The sequence below is a fragment of the Schistocerca cancellata genome, chromosome 4 (genome assembly GCF_023864275.1).
Source record: "Schistocerca cancellata isolate TAMUIC-IGC-003103 chromosome 4, iqSchCanc2.1, whole genome shotgun sequence".
Taxonomy (NCBI): domain Eukaryota; kingdom Metazoa; phylum Arthropoda; class Insecta; order Orthoptera; family Acrididae; genus Schistocerca; species Schistocerca cancellata.
This window is the reverse complement of record NC_064629.1, coordinates 674,737,928-674,760,152: the sequence shown is the minus strand read 5'-3', so window position 1 is coordinate 674,760,152 and position 22,225 is coordinate 674,737,928. Positions and strand designations below refer to the sequence as shown.

The 22,225-nt window shown below is 43.0% G+C and overlaps 1 protein-coding gene across 1 annotated transcript in view; it reads right to left on the bottom strand.

The window, feature by feature from the left end:
* Nucleotides 1-22,225, bottom strand: part of LOC126184377 (uncharacterized) — a 704,935-nt gene that overhangs the window by 278,420 nt on the left and 404,290 nt on the right. The window contains exon 4 of the mRNA XM_049926761.1: nt 19,712-19,831. Coding sequence (XP_049782718.1) covers nt 19,712-19,831 — 120 coding nt within the window. The remainder of the gene's footprint in view (nt 1-19,711; nt 19,832-22,225) is intronic.

Sequence of the window (22,225 nt, the reverse complement as noted above, 5' to 3'; positions counted from 1 at the left end):
GTTTGTGTGGAGCAAAAGGAACTTATGGCAACAACTGTGTTTGCAAGGTTTCTAGTAAATGCTACTGAGGACAAACTGAAGTGTACAGTCATTACTAATAGCTTTGAAAATTATTCCACAGTTTGCATAAAATTCACCGAAGACGTCTATAAAATGGCATGTTTTACCAAGAATAACTTGATGAAATAAAAAGGAATTATTGATATCAACAGGCACGTTTCAATGTTACACCTTTCTCTCAGGAAGCTACTGCGTATATTTTTGGATGTTCGTTGTTGTTCACTGATGGAACTTGTCAAGAATCATTTAGCTAACGATCTGTCTCCTCAAATAAAAAAAAAAAGGGACTAGACATATGCAGGACATTCGCAGATGCCTGTCGAGAGCTCTGGTGAGTATTGTGGCTGCAGGTAAGTATAATAGTAAGTGCTACATAGTTTCATTAAATTCACATTCTGCATCACACTATCGTGAATAACTGTGACACAATGTTCGTTTCCAAATAGTTATCTACTATGAGTTCCAGTTCAAAACACGCGACTCTTTCCATACTTTCCGATGCTCCTCTTTTCTCAAATGGTTCAAATGGTTCTGAGCACTGTGGGACTTAACATCTGAGGTCATCAGTTCCCTAGAACTTAGAACTACTTAAAGCTAACTAACTAAGGACATCACACATATCCATGCCCGAGGCAGGATTCGAACCTGCGAGCGTAGCGGTCGCGCGGTTCCAGACTGAAGCGCCTAGAACCGCTCGGCCACATGGGCCGGCACTTTTCTCAAAAGGAAAAACATCTGTCATGATCGACTGTCTCCCCACCTTAAACTCTCTTTTTCTATGAGAAAAATTCAAGAGGGATGTAATAACTTAATTACCCTACGTATTTTTTCAAACAAGTGGGAAGATAGGGGAATTGTTCTAAATAAAAAGAAAGTGAGCAGTTCAAATGTTGGTGGCAAAATATCTGCCAATAAAATGATGGGCATTTCGAATAAGGTTGTTGTGTTAACTTTACAATGACTGAAAAAAATTCATGTGTGGTAGTACTAGCTTATCTATCCTATGCGAAAATGGTGGCCTTAGGTTACGATTCCATAGCGCACTAGTGTCAAAATGATTCAATGCATTGTGATTAGATCCCAGATTTCAGGATCAAAAAGGTGAGATTGTAATTTCTCATGGATTATCACTATTCGTAATTTTTTTGGATTTCTTGTGATATTCGTGAATTTTACAAGAGGTACACAATCCTTTTTGTCCCCAAAATCTCGGGTTCAAGTTCATTTTTCTCTGCGTACATCATACTCGTAATTTTGTTAGCTTTACTTTCATTTACTTCATTTATCGCACGCGACAGTTTGAGTTCGTCATTTCTTTCCCAGCGGGGTTGTATATTTTAGCATTCACGTGTTTTCACTTTCCACATTTTAACAATACCTCTATTACATACAATCAGAGAATTGGAAACGTCTATCCACATCTCGTGTCTTTCAAATACAGTCGCCTGAACACACACATACACACGAATGCCCCTCCCCCCCCCCCCCCCCCCCCCCACACACACACACAGAAACGCGCGCGCGCCCGTTTCGCGCAATAACATCAACTCATGGCAACATGCACACATAGATACGTATCCATTCAAATACTTGCAAACCCACCTGCATTCACACATACAAATGCATATACTGTCCAGTCACATGAATGTGACCACTTTCAAAAGCCTGAATAACCACCTTCTGCAGCGTGGACCACAGCAAGACGTGCAGGATGTAAGTAAGTGAGGTTTTGGAAGGAACTGACAGGGGAGTGGAGGCATGCTGACTCTAGTGCCGTGACAAACTGCGCTAGGTTTCTCTGTTGAGGATCCATGGCACCAACAGCTCGATCGAGGTGATCCCACAGATTATCGACTGGGTTTAAATCCTGGGAATTTGGTGGCCAGGGCAGTACCGTAAACTTGTATTGGTGCTCTTCGAACCACGCACATACACTGCGGGTCGTATGACACATTGCATTGTCCTGCTGGTAGATGCCATCACGTCAAGGAAAAACAAACAGCACGTAGTAGAGGACATGGTCGCCTAGGATAGATACTTACTTATATTGATCCATTGTGCCTTCCAAATGATGAGCTTACCAAGGGACTTCCATGACAACATTTCCCGGACCATAATGCTCCTCCCTCCGGCCTGGACCCTTCTGATGATTGTTGCAGGGTGTTTGCTTTCAGACGTCAGACGGAGCATAAAACGTGATTCATCAGAAACGGCCACCTGTTGCCACTCAGTGGACTTCCAGTTGTGTTACTGGTGTGAAAATTGCAACCTTCATCGCCGATGAACAGCATGCAGCATGGGTGCATGAACCATGCACCTGGTGCGGAGGCCCATGTGCAGCAACTTTCACTGAATGGTCGTTGAGGACACACAGTTGGTAGCTCCCTGGTTCATCTAGGCCAGGGCTTCACAACATACGTGCTCGCGGAGCAAGCTGTGAGCAGCAAGGCGCGAGCACGGAGCAGCGCGAGCACGCTACCCCCACTACCGGACCACAGCGGAGAGGGGGGAGAGTCACGTGGGGCACACAACAGCTGCTGCCAGTCAATGTAAATCCGCGGGCAACTGCAGGGATATCACTCACGAATTATTACTGCGACAAATGAAACAAATAAAGGAGAATGTATACATGCCACATAATTTTATTAGCTTAGTGTATGCCTCTACATTCGCATTAATTTGTGAACTGTTACATAATAAAAGGTGCCACTGAAGTGTGGGATTCTCGGTTATCTTGTACTTCTTGCCCTTTACAATTGCGTCTATGTTCGGAGTAATTGTTCTTATGCATTTTAGGCGCAGCGTGCAGTTTAAATTTCGATCAGACAATGCGTTTCTCAGGCGCGTCTTGTTACATTTCATTGCAGAGAACAGTTGTTCACAAACATACGTGGAACCGAACATTGATATTATTGTAGCCGCCAGTTTGTGAAAACGAGGAAATCTATCCTGAGGGAAGTGTCTGTAGAATTCCAAAATGTTTTTCTTGTTCTGAAATTTGTCTCTGTATTCTCTGTCACACTGCAGGTCAATAATTTCTTGCTGCAGCTCAGGACGAATCTCTTAAATATTCGCTGAATATGGAGAGAACAGATCAAAATCACTATCTAGTGCTGTCAGATCTTGAAAGCGCTGATCAACTAAACTATGTGAATAACGTTCACAGTCTTTGTGAACATCTTGCATGGATGATAATTTAGGAAAATGAGCTAGGTTTCCTGTTTCCAGCTGACTCACCCAAAGTGTCAATTTCATTTTAAAAGCTCGTATTCGATCTATAAAATGAGTAATTAGCAGATCTTTACCTTCTAGTAAAATGTTCAAAGCATTCAGATGGCTAGTTAAATCTGCTAAGAACGCGAGATCACATTCAAACGTGCGCGCGCATCATTTCCCCTCCCACCCCTCCCTCCCTACTCCGCGACCTTGCACCTGCTCGCGAGCACGTGCCTGAGCAGACGCGAGTACTCGCGCTCAAAACCGGCCAGTTGTTAAGCCCTGATCTAGGCCATCAGTTGCTCAACAGTTGCACGTCTGTTCGCTTGTACACATCTCTCCGCAGCCGTTGTTCACCCTTGTCATCTATGGCATGTGGTGTACCACAGTTTTCTCGACGCCAGGTTTGGTTAGCGTCATGTTACCATGCACGGTATACTTTAACCAAGGCGGCACCGAACAGTTTACAAACTTAGCTGTCTCGGAAATGCTTCCACCCTTGGCCTGAAAGCCTATGATGATGCCATTTCGGACGTCAGATTAATCGATCAATTTCGCATTGCAAGATTGACTGCACTGTTTTCTGCGTCCCCAGATACGTTTTATATATCCTCCACCGCTAGCTGCTACCTGCCTTTTGTGAGTGTTTATTTTACGTTGACGTCGAACATAGGCGGTGGTCACATTAATGCTACTGGACCGTGTAGATGCAATACATAGATCACAGTCGATGCGACGTAAATAACGTGTATTCTCGTACATGAAACCCCACATTAGACGTTGCTAAAAGATGAAGTAACATAGGAGGGAACGTTGTCAGCTCTATTGCGGTACATCTAATTCCGTCAGATCAAGAGGTGCCAGTATCGGTGCCTCTATGAAGCAGTCACTAACACAGACTTGGATCCCAGTGGGACTCAGGGGACGTTAGTAAGGTGCTGACCAATGGAATTAGTTTTTGTGTGCTTCAGATGATGGTTCAGATGGCTCTAAGCACTACGGGACTTAACATCTGAGGTCATCATTCCTCTAAACTTAGAACTACTTAAGCCTAACTAACCTAAGGACATCACGCACATCCATGACCGAGGCAGGATTCGAACCTGCGACCGTAGCAGCAGCGCGGTTCCAGACTGAAGCGCCTAGAAGTGCTCGGTCACAGCGGCCGGCTGTGTGCTTCGAAGAAGCGAGAATTTCTTAGTTTTTTGGCTAAATCCCGACCCTAAGGCGAAAACACACGTGTATCCACTGGATAGTGTGCGACACTCGTTAAATAAATGAAAATAAACTAAAAAATCGGAAAGCAGTGTAACCTCCCCCACCCACCAGAGACTCTTGGGTTAGATACGCTAGGTGAGGATCGTGCAGCAACTTGTGAAATTGAGAACATAGATAATATGCTTGTGACACTAATCACTTTTATAATAGATTTATAAGTCAAATGCAATAAACACAGGGCTCTTGAAATGAAATTGTATGAACCAGCAGCGTCATACAGTGGTGCTTAACTCAAGTTGATTTGTTTGTGTACTGTCCACTATTGGATACTACTCTCGTGGTATCTTGTGTGTTTGCTGTGGAAGTGTTCTCCCTCAGTATTTAGCAAATACGAACACCAACATACTGTTACAGAGACACCTTCGTAAAGCGTTTTGAGCGGTAAGCTGATTCCCTCTCTATCCATCAGACTGCAGAGCCACCATTCTAACTCAGAACGGTCGCAAGTACTTTTATAATAGATTTATAAATCAAATGCAATAAACACAGGGCTCTTGAAATGAAATTGTATGAACCAGCAGCGTCATACAGTGGTGCTTAACTCAAGTTAAGCCCTTCGAAATCAGACATTCGTTGATTCAGCTGTTGGCTCAGAGCCTTGCTGTTATAATGACATTACAAAATTTATAAAATATTCAGTATTACAAAAAGATCTACATCTACATCTACATCCATACTCCGCAAGCCACCTGACGGTGTGTTGCGGAGGGTACCCTGAGTACCTCTATCGGTTCTCCCTTCTATTCCAGTCTCGTATTGTTCGTGGAAAGAAGGATTGTCTGCATGCTTCTGTGTGGGCTCTAATTTCTCTGATTTTATCCTCATGGTCTCTTCGCGAGATATACGTAAGGAGGAGCAATATACTGCTGGACTCTTCGGTGAAGGTATGTTCTCGAAACTTCAACAAAAGCCCATATCGAGCTACTGAGCGTCTCTCCTGTAGTCTTCCACTGGCGTTTATCTATCATCTCCGTAACGCTTTCGCGATTACTAAATGATCCTGTAACGAAGCGCGCTGCTCTCCGTTGGATCTTCTCTATATCTTCTATCAACCCTATCTGGTACGGATCCCACACTGCTGAGCAGTATTCAAGCAGTGGGCGAACGAGTGTACTGTAACCTACTTCCTTTGTTTTCGGATTGCATTTCCTTAGGATTCTTCCAATGAATCTCAGTCTGGCATCTGCTTTACCGACGATCAACTTTATATGACTGCTGGTGACTTCTGGTGACTGCTGGTTTGTCAGCCGAAATATAACAGCAAGATGTCCTCTGGCTGTAGTCTCGAAATCTCATCGAGAATCTTTTTTCGTCAAAGATTCATCCGATTTTATAATGCTACATCATCTACATGAATGAAGATAACAGGAATGATCATAACTTTTAATGGCGCTAGTTGTAAACTAACAATTGGTGTCTCCCTGGTGCAGGTAGCTCCCTTTCCCCCTCTCCCACCAACCTCCCCCTCCCCTTTAACCCTTCCGCCCGCCGACTGGCTGGCTGGCTGGCTGGCTGGCTCGCTCGCTCGCTCGCTCGCTCATTTCCCAATGTGTCGAGGTGGTAATAACATCGCAACGAAAGGCGTCCTGCGTTCTCCATCTCAATAGATCCAATTCAGTTACTCTTACGCGGCACGATTTTCGTCGGGAATACGGCGCTATATCTGCATCCCCACGGGGCGAAAGGATCTCGCAACGCACCAATCGCCCCCCAAGATTGCCTGATTTCACAGAACGGGATTTCTTTTGGGAAGTTTTTGGAAGATTCCGTCTATGTACCCCCACTTCCAACAACTTTCGGTGAACTGCGATGCCGTTTAACGTCAGCAGTGAGTACAGGAATTCCAGAAATGCTCACAAAAATGTCGGACGAATGTGACTATAGTCTGGATGTTTATTGTACGTCCGCTGGAGAGCACATTGAACGTTTGTAGAAGGTAAATGAAAAATTCGATCCTAAATGTAATTTGAGACGTATTTCAGAGTTGTACGTGCATGCATGTAAGAGATATACACTTATAAGCCAAAACACAGTGACCACTGCCGACCGCGAGGTTGAATGCCGCCTGGTGGCGTTGTGGGCACGTGACGCGGTAACAAAAGTATGTAAGCGGAGCAGATATGCACGGGACATCACCCTAGTGAAGATATGGGCTGCAAATGGGGAAATCCATTGAGATAAACGACTCTCTCAAAGAGCAGATTATTATTATGCAGAGTCTGTGAATCAGTATCTCGAAAACGGCGAAGCTGGTCGAATGTTCGCGTGCTACTGTCGAGAGCATCTAAGGAAAGATGTAGAAGGACAATGAAACAGCCCCTAGGCGCTAAATGGTTGGACGTCCCTGACTCGTCACAGAATGTAGGGTTTGGAGGCTTGTTTGCTCTATAAAGTAGGATAGATAGTCATCTGTGGCATCTTTGCCGTAAGAGCACAGTGCTGCTGCTCGTGCTAGTGTCTCGGAGCGCATTGATCATCGTACATTATTGAACACGAAGCTCTTCTACAGACCATCCCTACATGTTCACACGTTGACCCAATTGCGACTGCAGTGGGCACAGGACCATAAGAATTCGACCGTCGATCAATGGAAACGTGTCGGTTCTTCGGGTGAATCACATTTTTGCTACTCTAGGTCGACGATCGTATCCACAAACGCCGTCATCGAGGTGAACGGAGGCTCAATAAGTGCAGTGAGCGACGAACGTAGGCAGGTGGGATCAGTGTATTGCTGTGGGAGAGATATCCTGCGCTTGCATGGGAGCTATGGTAGTAATCGAAGATACGCAGACAGCTGCGAACCACCGGTATCCCTTCGTGTCTGATGTCTTCCCCGACGTCGACGTCATCTTTCGGCAGTATAATTGTCCGTGTCTTAGCGCCAGAACCGTGCTACAGTGGTCTGATGAGCGTTATAGTGAATCACGCTGAGGTCTCGGCGACCAAATTCGCCTAATGTAAAACCTATGGAACCCATCTGGGTCGCTATCGGGCGCCATTATCGCGTACGAATATCAGCGACCCGTGATTTACGCGAATTACGTGACCTGTGACTAGAAACCTAATGGACATACCTCCATAAACGTATCAACAAACAGTCGGATCCGTGGTGCTCCGAGTCAGATGTATTTCGTTCCAAAGACGGAAGAATAAGCTGTTAAGCAGGTGGTCATAATACTTTGGCTCATCAATGTACTATCGTGTTGGAATTTTGAACTTAGTTCCCGTGCTTAGAGAAAATAATAATGAACTAAAGATGAGTCCGCTTTTTTGCAAGTACACAATTATTGTTTTGCTTTGATATCTAAACGTGTTTCACCACGGTCGTAGTATCCTTAGTAGGATTTTGCCTTTTATTTTTCTGAAATACTTTCATACAGATTATACCTTGTTTAGGATATATTTCACACAGAATTGTGTTATTTAAATTACATACGTAATTTACCATTCATTTTACATTGTTTATGTCCTGTGGCTCCCAACCAAACTTAGCGACACAAAAATTCAGTGCAGATGATATGCTAACATCGCCCGCCCCGATAGTTGAGTGGTCAGCGCGGCAGTCTGTCACGACAAGGGGCCCAGGTTCGATTCCCGGCTGGGTTGGAGATTTGATCTGCTCAGGGACTGGGTGTTGTGTTGTCCTCATTATCATTTAATCATCACCAGTGGAAGGCAACGGGACGGGAAACCACCACTGGAATCACTTACCTAGACGCTCATGCGGTGGACCTCTCTGGCCCATGACAAGACCTGCCGTAAGGCAGAACACAAAGTAAAAAAAAAAAAAAAAAAAAAAATGCTAACATCCCTTATGTTTATAGACGACATGACGTAGTAATTTAGACCTGTGGCTGATTTCGGTTGGCAAACACAGGACATACATAATGTAAAATTAAAGTTTAAGTACACATGTAATTTAAATAACAAAATCCAATGCAACATCTGTCCTAACATAAATATAATCTGTATGTATGTATTTTAAAAAAATAAAAGAAAAAATCCCTCGGAGGATGCCACAACTGTGGTGAACATGTTTGGATTTTAAAGCTAAACTATAATTGTGTACTTGTAAAAAGACAAACCTATCTTTAATTCATTATTAAAAGATATACCTTTGTAAAGTCATATGTGTCTTTGATTTAAAAAAAAAATAAGAAAAATCTTTATAGTTCTATGTGTAAGAAAAGGTTCACTCCAAAGTTCTGTCTTCATAATGGTAAAAGATATAGTCATAAAATGGGATGAATCTTTTGCAAACGTCCTGTATTTCCATATAGAAACTATATTTAACATTTCTGTCTTTTTTTACAATGTTTAAAGTTATTTGAATTCTGACACGGCCTCCTGTCTCAGTTAATCTACGGTTCCCATGTTCTGCCTTCCTCACTGTCCGTTGCATAAAAGCTGACGCAGCTCTTTCACTGTCGCTTCAGATAAGGAAAGCTACGGAGGGAGAGACACGGAAACAACTCTTTCTGTGGGATTGAGAAACTGTTGGCGGGGTTGTTAAGACTTGTAAAGCTGAACTCGTAGTATTTGACGCACATCGATGTTGGTGTATGCAGTTACATCATTGTCGAGCCTGTTAATACGACGGTTTGGGTGAATATTTATAATGTTCGGATTTTTACCGATGCAGGGATTTTGCGCTCTTTTTAGCCCATCCTGATGTGCGACCACGGCATGTAGGCGTGGTGTTCGTTGTTAGAGGCGCGTCGGGAAGAGTTTCCACGAGTCTCGTAATCTAGAAGGCTCGCCTTGTCCGCCGACTGCACTTCGTGTGGTGAATTTCTCTAATCTGCTGTAGGGGAGAGTCGCATTGCAAGCTAAATGTTATGGACCGACTCTGCTAGGCTTGCTTAAGTCTTTAAGACTTTCCCAGGTACTTTCTAGCTCCATTTAAGTTGGAAATTAACTTGAGAGAAGTCTGGACATTAGACAGCAGTTTCCGGGGGAGAGCTGTTAGCGCGTGAAGACCAATGGGAATGGCCGCTCTCAACTCCTCAGGCTAATTGGCGGAAAGGCCAGAATGTTTAAACTATTTCGGGAGCTGTTGACAACTTCTGGAATCTGGTGACAGGTCGTCAATCCTCCTGGGTGTAGGGGGCAAGTCGTGGGCCACGTGGGGCGAAGTTGCTGTTTAAAACAGTTGCACATTTCAAATCAGGAGTTAGTGATCATCAATGGTCGATAGAGCTATTCTGCCAGAAATGAAGATGGGTAGCGCAGTGGTTAGTACACTGGACTCGCATTCGGGAGGACGATGGTTCACCCCCGCGTCCCGCCATCCCGATTCAGGCTTTCTGTGATTTCCCTAAATTGTATAAGGCAAATGCCAGGATGGTTCCTTCAAAAGGACACCGTCGATTTCCTTCCCCATCCTTCCCAACCCGAGCTTGTGCTCCGTCTCTAATGACCTCGTTATCGACGGGACGTTAAACACTAATCTACCCCCTCCCATATTCTGCCAGAACGGGAAGCTCAAAAGAATTCGAAAGTGCGAGATGCGGCTTAGTGTGTGCACACGTAATTGGTCTGAATAGCTTTCGTAATAATAAATAGTGGATTTATTATAACATCTGGAATTTAGGGAAAACTTTTAATAATGTTGACTTCAAAACACTATTTGCAATTCTGAAGGAAGCAAGGGTAAAATACAGGGAGCGAAAGGTTACATGCAAGCTGGCCAGAAACAGTCTGAAAAGCTTGAAAGAGTGTTTTAGGGTAGATTGTGCTGAGAAATAATTGTTAAGGAACTAAAACGATACGTTGCGCCGTTTCCGAGTTAACTGGCATTGCGTGCGCAAATTCGTGCGGCCCGCCAGATACAATAATAGTGTTCAAATGGTTCAAATGGCTCTGAGCACTATGGGACTTAACTTCTGAGGTCATCAGTCCCCTAGAACTTAGAACTACTTAAACCTAACTAACCTAAGGACATCACACACATCCACGCCCGAGGCAGGATTCGAACCTGCGACCGTAGCGGTCACGCAGTTCCAGACTGTATCGCCTAGAACCGCTCGGCCACTCCGGCCGGCAATATTAGTGTTATTTGCTGTCATAGCGTAGTGACTGCTCAGCCTTTGGCTCGGGTTCGAGCCTTACTACCGTCCCATGTGTACTTCTTGTATTGCTCTTTTGTTTGTTTTTATGAAAATAAACGAAGAACACGTTTGCCGACATTGTTTCTGGTAGGCCGCTTCAATTTTCTCGCACAACGGCCTTATTGGCTAACTTCAGTGCGAATTAACTGGGAAACGGCGCAACGTAATAATTTTTTTTCTTTAATTATATCTCAGCAATAAGCTTACAAGCTTTTCAGACTGTTTCTGACCACTCTGTGAGGCTTGTGCGGAAACCACACTGCTCTTATAAGAGTACAAGGATATGAAAGAGAAGCAGTAGTTGATAAGGGAGTCGGAAAGGTTTCTGGCCTATCTCCTATGTTATTTAATCTGCACACTCAGCAAGCAGTAAAGGAAACCAATGAGAAAATTTGAAAGCAAATTGAATAAAAACTTCGAGATTTTGCTGGAACGCACGGAACAAGTTAACATGGCACATGGCGGACCATGTGCCTACTAGGCAGCAGGACACATGCTGAAAAGAGGTGACTTAAACGCTAATGATTTCCGTCGAACATACTAATGTACATGTCCTGTGAATATGAGTGTCCTATCTCTAGTCATTCAAGGTGTTCAGTTTTTGCTGAACATTAGTGTAATTCTGTTAGAGACGGTAAAGGACTTGAATGGAATGGATAGCGTCTTCAAAAGTGGTTGTACGATAAACATCAACAAAGGTAAAACATAGGTAATGGCATGTAGTCAGACTAAATCAGGCGATACTGTTAAACTTAGATTAGGAAATGAAACACTGAAAGTAGCAGATCAGTTTTTCTACTTGGGCAGAAAAATAACTAATGATGGTTGAAGTAGAGAGGATACAAAACGCAAACCGATAATAATAAGAAACGCATTTGTGAGAAAAAAGTGATTTGATACATGTAATATAGATTTAAGAGTTGGGAAATCTTTTCTGAAAGTATTTGTATGAAGGGAAGCTATGTACGGAAGTAAAACGCGAACGATAAACAGCTGAAACAAGAAGACAATAGGAACTTATGAAATATGGTTCTACAAAATACTGCTGGAGATTAGATGGGTAGATCGAATAACTAATGAAGTAGCACTGAATCGAATTGGGTAAAAAAGAAATTTATGGCAGAACTTGACCAAAAACGGGATCGTTCTATAGGACACATTGTGAAATATCAATGAATCATCAATTTAGTAACGGAAGGAAGTGTGGGGAGTAAAAGCTGTATAGGACGATCAAGGCTTGAATACAGTAAGCAGATTCAAGTGTATTTAGGTTGCAGTAGTTATGCAGCAATGAAGAGGCTTGTAAGGAATAGACTAGCGTGGAGAGCTGCATCAAACCAGACATCGGACTGAAGACTTCAACGACGACGACAACGACAATCACAACAACAACAACAACAGCAATGTGGTTATTAACTAGAGGGAGGCGGTGTCATCTCGTGGTCGTGCGGCAGCGTTCTCGCTTCCCACGCCCGGGTTCCCGGGTTCGATTCCCGGCGGGGTCAGGGATTTTCTCTGCCTCGTGATGGCTGGGTGTTGTGTGCTGTCCTTAGGTTAGTTAGGTTTAAGTAGTTCTAAGTTCTAGGGGACTGATGACCATAGATGTTAAGTCCCATAGTGCTCAGAGCCATTTGAACCTTTTTTTTTTTTTTTTTTTTTTTTTTTTTTTTTTTTTTTTTTTTGAGGCCGTGTTTGGCGGAACAGGCGCAATTGACGATGGTATAAAATGGCTCTAAGCACTATGGGACTTAACATCTGAGGTCAACAGTCCCCTACTTAAACCTGACTAACCTAAGGACATCACACACATCCATGCCCGAGGCAGGATTCGAACCTCCGTCCGTAGCAGCAAAGCGGTTCCGGACTGAAGCGCCTAGAACCGCTCGACCACAACGGCCGGCGACGAGGGGATAATTAAAACCAATAAACGGCTTTTGTTTTCTTGGGTACTTTAAGTGTTGCAATATTGGCCTGTCTTTTGACCTTCGTAGCTTTGTGCTATTACCCAGTTTTGTCATTGTGCAAATTCCCACAGATGTTGAAAGAAACCAGTTGATGGGAGTGTGTTACTGTTTTAAATGTACATTTTCTAAACCATTACACTGAGTTTGTGGTCTTCATGAATGACATCAGACTGCTACAAGGTCTTTATAATTGCTATTGGAATAGCGAAAATTTTAACCCTGTCTCGTGAGTCAAGCTGAGGCTGGCGATCCTTATCAAGACTCTTTTGTAGAGTCACAGTGCATGGAGTTGATCCCAATTCACCTATAAAAGTTTCCTTGCTAAACAGTGCTGCCACACTTCACGTAATTTCTCTCGAGCACCGCACACCGGCGCGAGAGCGTAGATTCTGGCGGGAACGATATTTTCGCAACGCTACGATACTACAGGAGGCAAATCGAAGAAACGTTTCAACATGTCGCCTTAATAATTTAGTGATCCTTATCTCTCGTGCTGATATGTAAACCCGTGGCTTTTCAACAGCCTCTATATCGCAAAATTCAAACTTCAGACTCGGCCTGACTTAGCAGAATCAGATATCTGCGACATGCGAACTACACCACAAATGACGTTCAGACTAGTAAGCTCCTGGAACACGAGAAATTTCCCTGCTTCGAGTTCCAGATGAAAATATTATCCTTTAGTGTTTCATGGTCTCTATCAACCCTGTTTGCAAATTATTTTGCAAAAACATATATTTTTTTCTTTAAGTGTTTTACCCAAACATATAATGACGGAAAAAATTGCAACATCAAAAAGTAATTAATGTAGAGTAATGAAATTTCGAGAATACATTTGTCTGGGTGACATATTTAACTGATTAATGTAACCGCGAGATAAGCCATTGCAAATATGAAATTAAACTAAACTCCGTCCGAACAGGCCATGAAGGCCCAACGGTACCGACCGGCAGCCGTGTCATCCTCAGCCCACAGGCATCACTGGATGCGGATATGGAGGGGCATGTGGTCAGCACACTGCTCTCCCAACCGTTGTCAGTTTTCGTGACCGGAGCCGCTACTTCTCAATCAAGTAGCTCCTCAGTTTGCCTCACAAGGGCTGAGTGGACCCCACTTGCCAACAGCGCTGGACTGACCGGATGTTAACCCATCCAAATGCTAGCCCAGCCCGCAATTATGAAATGCTGGTACATTAATAACAGATGTAACCACCAGAATTTTGAATGGACTCGTGCAAACGTGCAAACATTGTGTTGTACAGTGCCAGATGTCAGTTTGTGTGACGGAATTCCATGCCTGTTGCATTTGGTCGGGCAATAAAGGGACGCTTAATGCTGCTTGTGGATGACGCTGGAGTTGTCGTCTGAAGATGTCCCATATGTGCTCAGTTGGAGTCAGATTTGGTGATCGACCAGGCCAAGGCAACATCTCGACACTCTATAGAGCATGATGGATTACAACAGCGGCATGTGGGCGAGCGTTATCCTGTTGGAAAACACTACCTGCAATGCTGCTCAAAAATGGCAGCACAACAGGTCGAATCACCAAACTGACCTACAAATAAGAAGTCAGTATGCGAGGGATAACCACGAGAGTGCTACTGTTGACATTCGAAATTGCACCGCAGACCATAACTCCAGATGTAGGTCTAGTGAGTCTATCACGCAGACAGATTGATTGCAGGCCCTCAACTGGCCTCGTTCTAACCAACACAACACAATCAATGGCGCCTACGCTGATCCAGCTTTCATCAGAAAACACTACAGACCTCCACCGTACCCTCCAATCAGCTCTCTCTTGACACTATTGAAGTCGCAAATGGCGGTGGTTTGGGATTAGAGGAATGCACGCTACAGGGCATATGGCCCGGAGCTTTCCTTGAAGTAGCCCATTTGTAAAAGTTCGTTGCGTCACTCTGGTGCGAACTGCTGCTCAGATTACTGCCGCAGATGCAGTATGCAGTACGATGCGCCAGAGCCAGACATCGAACACGATGGTCTTCCCTCTCGGTAGTGCCACGGAGCGACCATACGTCCTCGTGACGATCGCTGCCAGAAACCATGTAAAGTGGCTACATACCTGCCAAGTCTTTCTGCAGTATTGCAGCTTCTGGCAACCGTATTACATGACTTCCTTCAAACTCAGTGGGGTGTTGATAATGGCGTCTTTTTCACTCGCCATGTCCAGTCTCAAAGGTAAGTAACGCCCACGACCGTTACGTAGTGCATTTAAAATAAACTAATTTGTATCCTCATAGTGGCGCTAACAGCGCCACTCTTATGCGACTGGCGTGAAATCTAAATAGACATCATCTTTCAGATGTAGAAAAGGCCTACCAACTTTCGTTTATCTCACACAACTCCTTCTTGATGTTACAATTGTATTGCTTTCGGTGTATTTCAGCAAATCAACAACATATGTTTGAAGAACACCAGTAAAGAATAAAAAATTAAGCCTGTCTATATTTCCTGTTACTATTGTGGTTTCTGTTCGCTCTCGTGCAGAACGCAAGTTTCAATCACAGTCTGAACCATTAAGAACATTCCATTCAATTTTACTAAAAAGCTTGTAACATAGATTCCCGGCTCACTGCCGTTTACTCGTTTCTATGGCTATTATAAGGGGCAGTGCTACGAAAACGAAACAGATGGAGAAAGTAAGTGAACCGCTTATTATTTGAAAAGTAATCGATATAACTGTTAATACATTTATCCCACTATGAGAGAAGACGGCCAATGTCTTGACGAAAAAATGTTTGCGGTAACCTACGGAACCATGATTGTACACAGGCATCCATTCCGTCAGCTTGAAATACACTGCTGACGGAAAGGATTTCGGGCACAAAGATATCTTTCTGAAATTTGGCGGAATTACTCCTCGGGCATGTCTGCAAGGAGTAATACGCTAATTTTAGTTTTAATTTATTCATTAGTTACTGAAAGAAAACGTGACCAGAAACACACGACAAAACTACAATTCTTTCTGAAACGTCCATTTTATTATTTTGTCAAATTAAAAAAAAAACCGTGCCATTTCTCCATGAGCAAATACTCCGTTGGTAAGAAAACTGTTTGTCATTTTATTCGTGGACACAGCTCACTTTGGACACAGCATCCATAACTCCACAGACGGCGGGCTTAATGATGACAATTTCTTATTAAAAATTAGTAAATGTTGTTCAAGGATCAATAAATAATGTGCAATGATTGCTTCATTATTTTTTCCAAAACAAATCGTAAAATTCGCTTACATTATAGGCTGCCTGCCGAGAATGGACCCTTAAATCAGTGGAGCAGTGCGTCGTGTAATTTTTTTTCGCGCACCGCATACCTCGTCGATTCTGGCATTCACAAGTGTGAATTCGCACGACGGTGCTGAAGCTCGTAGGCTCAAACGAAAGACACGTTTCATTATTTATGTAAACTCTGTGATTGTTGGGAAGTGGAGTTCAGTTTTCGTTCCTTCTAGGGCGCTGATGACCTCGATGTTGAGCGCCCATAAACCCCAACACACACACACACACACTTCGTTCCTTCTGTTCTGGAAATTTATAACGCTAGAAACAAAACTCAATTTCGTTGTATCACGTGTGAGGGTAACTATCTTAATGAAGTGAGAAAAAAAAGATTCTCTGACGGAAATTTCGACTTATTTTCATTATGTGGTTCATTTGGAATCTAAAATTATGTTCGGTACAGCACAGTCGCGTCTGGAAAACTATCTGTTAGTAATATATAATAATATAAGCGAGCATTCAAGCAACCGATAGCTATTGCCGACATTTACGGTAAGGATTTTTTCACTGTCTTTATTACGTCCGTCTTGAAACGAATTAACTGTACCATCGTTAACAGATAAGAAAGCCGCTATGTCGCACTGTGCCCCAGCACGTTAATACTCGTAGATTATCTCCAAAATAGACCACAAGGGCTCAATAATATTGAGATCTGATGATTGTGGTGTCCAGGGAGATGCCACAATTCATCCTCGTGCTTATAAAACCCGTCCTGGACGACGTGGGCTGTGCAAACGGGGCCCTGTCGTCTTCGAAGACAGTATCACCACTGGGGAACAAATATTGTAATCAATGGGATGGACCTGATCAGCCAGAATGGTCACATAATCCATGGCAGTAAAATGCGACCCTACAGAGTAACCATGAGGCCCATGAATACCACAAATGGCTGCCCAAATCATCATCGAACCGCCACCATGTTTCACTCTTGGGAGTAAATTCGGCCAGAAGTTGCAAACAGTGTGATACAAGACCCATCGGACCAAATGACTTCCTTCCATTGCTCCATAGTCAGGCTTTATGGCTTCGGCACCACGTTTTCCTGTTACGGGCACTTGCATCGCTGATGAGTGGTTTTGGATTTCCAGCTCGCCCTACAATTCCGATCTCATGAAGTTCCCTTCGTGTCGTTTTGGTGCTGACACGGTTCGCGAGTGCAACATTCAGTTCTGCAGTGATGCCTCTTATTTCTTGCCACATTCCTCTGCAATGACCGTGGGCACCGCATTCTGAAGATTTTAGAGCTATATGTGCTGCATCTACGTCTTACTTCTGCAGTACAATACCCAGTTACATGTGTCGACGAATGATGTAAGCCTTCTTGGCAGAAGGAAAAAAAAGCGACGTTCGTGCAGGCTCACCTCTGATGTCAACAATCGAACTTATCCGGGATGTGTTATTCCAGCGAACTACCTTTAACAGTCCTGGAAATAAGGCGGACGATGTTTTGTGGACTTGCTCTGAAACTTTGTGAAGGAAGGTAGCAATGTGGCAAGTACTGAGATTATCAGCAGTGAATAACGCCGATATGTAGCTCGTATTGCTGTCTGCGTGATCGTGTTTCTTAAGAGCGCTTGATTGTAGCCTTTGATTTCTGTTTTATAGTGACGTCTTAGGAGAGCGGTTCCGTTAAACAAAGGTTTCTATGAAAGTTATTATTTGACTTTTTTGGTTTCATCTGAAGTTTGTATGCCCGTTACGTTCTTTCCATTTGTTGCTTAAACTATGGTGTATTTCTGTGTCTACTAGGTTGCGCTTAGTGCACAGGCCATGCAAAAGTTCTTCCTTTGCTTGAAGAACGAATGACAACATAAAATCTAGTAATGAAAATGAAATGATCGTATGATGTTGATGGCAGGGAGTTCCCACCTAGGCAAGTTCGGCCGACGAGTTGCAAGTGTTTTCAGCTAACGCCATATTGGGCGACTCGCGTATCGATGACGATGAAATGAAGAGGACAACAAGCATCCCATTGCCGAGCGCAGAAAGTGTCCAGTCCGACCGGGAATCGACCACGGGCCCGCTGCAAAGCAGTAAGACGCGCTTACCACTCAGCTAAGGGGGCGACCAAACCCAGTAAATACTTAACACGAAGAATTATTACTAATCTGTAAGCATTATTTTATTTAATCAAAACTATGGAATATATCAAATGCCGAAAAAAAACTGTTTTGCTAATAGGTGTATTTAGAGTACACGTAAAGATTGCAGCACGCCTTTTATTATTCTAAATTAGCTCATCGTATTGAACCCATGCTTTACTGATCAAACGTGGAAACTATTGCTGACTTCCCTCTAGTGAAATGGGGAATGTACAAAAGAGCACAACTTCATGTGTAAGTTAGTGGCAACATTGCTACCACTTTTAGTCGGAGAACAACTGGCATTCTCTCCTACGTATCTGTATTGCACTGTTCTGACAAATCATATTCACTGCATGTTGTTAGAGCTGTGTACATTTTAACGATTTTACTGATGGGCTACAGCCAACTGATTTGGCTCTGTTAGTTGTAGGCAACAAATGTCTTCATCTCACACAACCATTTACTTTATTGTATATATCCTATAAATTAATGAAAATGCTGTTGCCCTGTGCTATCCTTTACAATTGTTAAATGAATAGCGGAGAAAACAAAAAAGTAGATCGAATTATTCACTTACAAATAGGGAATTTAACAGAAATTTACAAAATTACATCACCTTCATATATTTGTTCACTGGACACTTGCGCCAGTGTTTCACCCTTTGAAATAAATAATTTTTAAAATAATTCAAATTTACGAGTCGTAATGACTCCAGCGATTTCTGTTGCTGACACAGGAGAAAGGTGTGTTGAGAAGGGTGTGTGTGTGAATTCATTTTTATTTTATGTTTGGGAAAAAAAATCTCCTGCCACTGGGCGCTGTACGATCATATGACGTGTGTTGGTGGAGCTACATTACAGTCCGTGTTTCCCGCAGTGTCTCGCGTAATTGCTTTAGCCCTCGAAGTTCTTAATATTGTTTAACTTCGGTAGTGTGGGAATAACTTCAGGAAAATTATCCTCTTCATTCTGAAAAGACGGAGAGACATTTTTTTCACATTGGTTCTCCTATCTTCGGTCCCCATTATTGCTTGGTTTGTGAGTCCTATTCAGGTGGTTTCCGCAGCTGATTAACCCAACAGGAAACCAAACTTGATGTTTGAATGGTTTTCTGTCGTGTACGCGACTAAAATAAATGGCAGAATACTCGAAACAATGTTTACGGAATAAGGCACAATGACTTTAGTGACTTATCTCTGCGGATGATGGTTGGTTCAATAATTAAAAGCAATGTATGTGTGAGTGGCACCTAGCAGAAGAACTCTCAACTACTGCCTCTCCACTTACATGAAAGGAATTCTCGGTTTTGGATTTTTCCTTGAATAGGGGGGTTCACTTCGCATTTTGGCAGTAACATCCGGCGATGAACCAAGTTCTTGAGAACAGTTCAATCAACCTGTCTCTATACCAGCTTCACGAATCATATATCTCGCTGTTGAAAAAGCCTGTGCACTTAAAACACACACATGTTTTGGCCATGGAAACTTAATGATAGTAATAGAGTCAAAAAAGTGGCGTGTCAAGTTTAGCATTTTGTGATGTAATAATAATGCATTACACAAATCAACAAAGTGTGCTTAAATAGATAATTAACTTCCATATCCTTGGCAGGCATGTACCTGAGTACGTCCTGTACAAATCACCAGATCCTGTTAGGCAGAGCCTCTGGCTGCTTCATAGTTGCACCAGAGGATAAATTTCTCACCTCTGAACTGTTGACTGTCGCTGGGTTGTTTAAGCTCTTCGAAAGCCGGAGTCTGTCTTTGACGATGTGTCTGGATGCTTTGATGAGGGGAGTTAGCCGGTCGGTTCCAGCAGTGCTTCCCTGTATATGAAAATCAAAAGTCAGTCAATGATTAGTTTGGAAGCGTACATGTTGTACGCCTAGACCCGAGAGTCTCCCAAGTAGTGCCTTCCTGCACTCTGGGGACGCGCTACCGAAAGACTGTGAAATTTTGATTCCGTCCCCGCAATGTTCATAAGGCGTGCATAACAGCTTTACCTGTCAGCTGACAGCCAGGTTGCTGCCAGCTGCCGTGCTATGTGAGTTCACGTATGTGGTTAGGAGCTGGATAGGGATTGGTGCGGGGCTTGGCATGCGCGTGGGGGCGCATATGCAGTGTCCGCTTACCAGGTAAACGTGGTGGCTTAGTCCGACAGAGGTATCTTTAGCAGTCACTCAAACTTGGCAAACAACAAAGTGCAAACGAGGCAGGCGGTGTAAGTTTTCGTTAGCAAAATGGACATGCCCCAAGATACACACCGATGAGAAAGAAAAAAAGAGAGGAACATACTGAAATCACTGAAGCAGGTAAATATTCAAAAAACTATACAATATTTTATGCCGTATATGATTTCTATCCCCCATACAAATAATCTATCGTCATATAATAAGGGTTCTCGAAATGTCTCCTCACGTGTTATAATTCATGTAGGCTATATATTACCCAGTTAAAATTTAGCTATCAGTCAATACGCGACTTAAATCTCCACAGTATAGCTTTTAGCAGAATTTTTCTGGCCCTTAGTACCAGTAAAATTATTCGATGACTTTGACCGCCTTCTCAGATTTCAGATTCGTGATTAATGTTTATCTGATTGCTTAGAGAATCTGCATGAGTGCATCTTGCTTACTGATGCAGTATTATTACTAATCAGGTAATTTTATTTCCTATTTATTTAAACAGTTCAATTGATTGTCCTCCTGGAAATTTTGTCCCTGTAGTTTACTTTAGTGCATGTCGTACCACTTTGCTATGCCTTCAGTAACTGTGAGTTTTAACAGGCAATTTTTTGTTTCCTAGCTCTCTTATTCTGTATGAGGATTTGTTCGCAGTACTATACTACAGGTCTTGGCTATGATTTTACAAGTCGGTTTCCTTGTTCTCAGTGTTAACAAGCGTAAAACTCTCATAATGGCAAGAGATTGGTAGCATAATAACGAGTACATGTACTGTTTAAGTTAAAGAAACTGCTGGTTTCGGCCTGTTGCTTTCTTTCTAAAACCTAAAGTTTTTAACCAGATTTTGCGCCTCCTGGGTAAACAGTGATTTTTATAAATAAAGTCATGTACAGTACATGTAAACAATTGTCACTGTGCAAGGAGTCAAGTGCACGACTATACATGTGGTGTAATGGGTATAAGTGCAGATATTTCTATTGGTTACTGAGGACGGTGTACTGAAAAACATTACAACAATATTTACGTCATATGCAGACTAATAATTACAGCTATTACAAGTCGTATGTTTTTAGGTTGGTTAATATCTCTAAGTACATGTAGCAAAAGCAAGCCATTAATTCTTATTTTCCCCTGGGCATCTGGTCAGGTGCTGCAGTGTGGAAGTTTGGATACAGAACAATAAGCTATACTGACTGGTGTAGCCCACTTAGTGGTGCAGTTACGACCGTCCAGAAAACATCAGGTCATTAGTTTGTGGAAAGACTGTTCAACACAGGGGAAAAACAACCAACACACTGATGTGTGTATATATTCAGGTACCACTCATAAAAGTATTTGCACTTATACCCGTTACATTCCCTGTTGTATTAATCGGCAACTGAATTAACGTTTGGTGCTCTTTGGAGATTCAGTGTTCCTGTTTTTCGGGAACACTGTCTTTCTGACCAGGCTGAACATGACACAGGATATCAGCAGATTTATTCGCGGCTCTGTCATTGTGGCCAGATGAAAGGAGCACACCATCTCTGAGGTTTCGCAGACGCTAGGGTTTTTACCGACCACCACGCAAAGGATGTACCGCGAGTTCTTGGACTCTGATGATATCATTACGATCTACATGACAAGGGTTTGGGGTCACTGTGGACAATCTCAGAGTACAAAAAAGAATTTAGGGGCCACAATGCATGGGAGCAATCGCTAGTTCAATACTTCAAAAAACATACAAGAGTGATCACACCACTCACAGACCTCGTTTACGTAGGGTGCAGAAACCACGATCTGACACGGGTACCTTTGTTAAGAGAGTGTCACGAAGTACCGACATTAGAAAGTTAACCTATCCGCCTAATGTCAGGAGAATTCAGACACGCAGAGAAGATCTGAACTGCTGTAGAGAGGACAGAACACATTTTGATCTCCGTTCCAACAAATGTCTTTGAATTAGCGTAGTTTGCAAACTCTTCTGGCGCCTTTTGGGTCCATGTCACAACTACCTAAGAGTGCAATGTTCTACTAGGGATGTATCGCATATCCAGC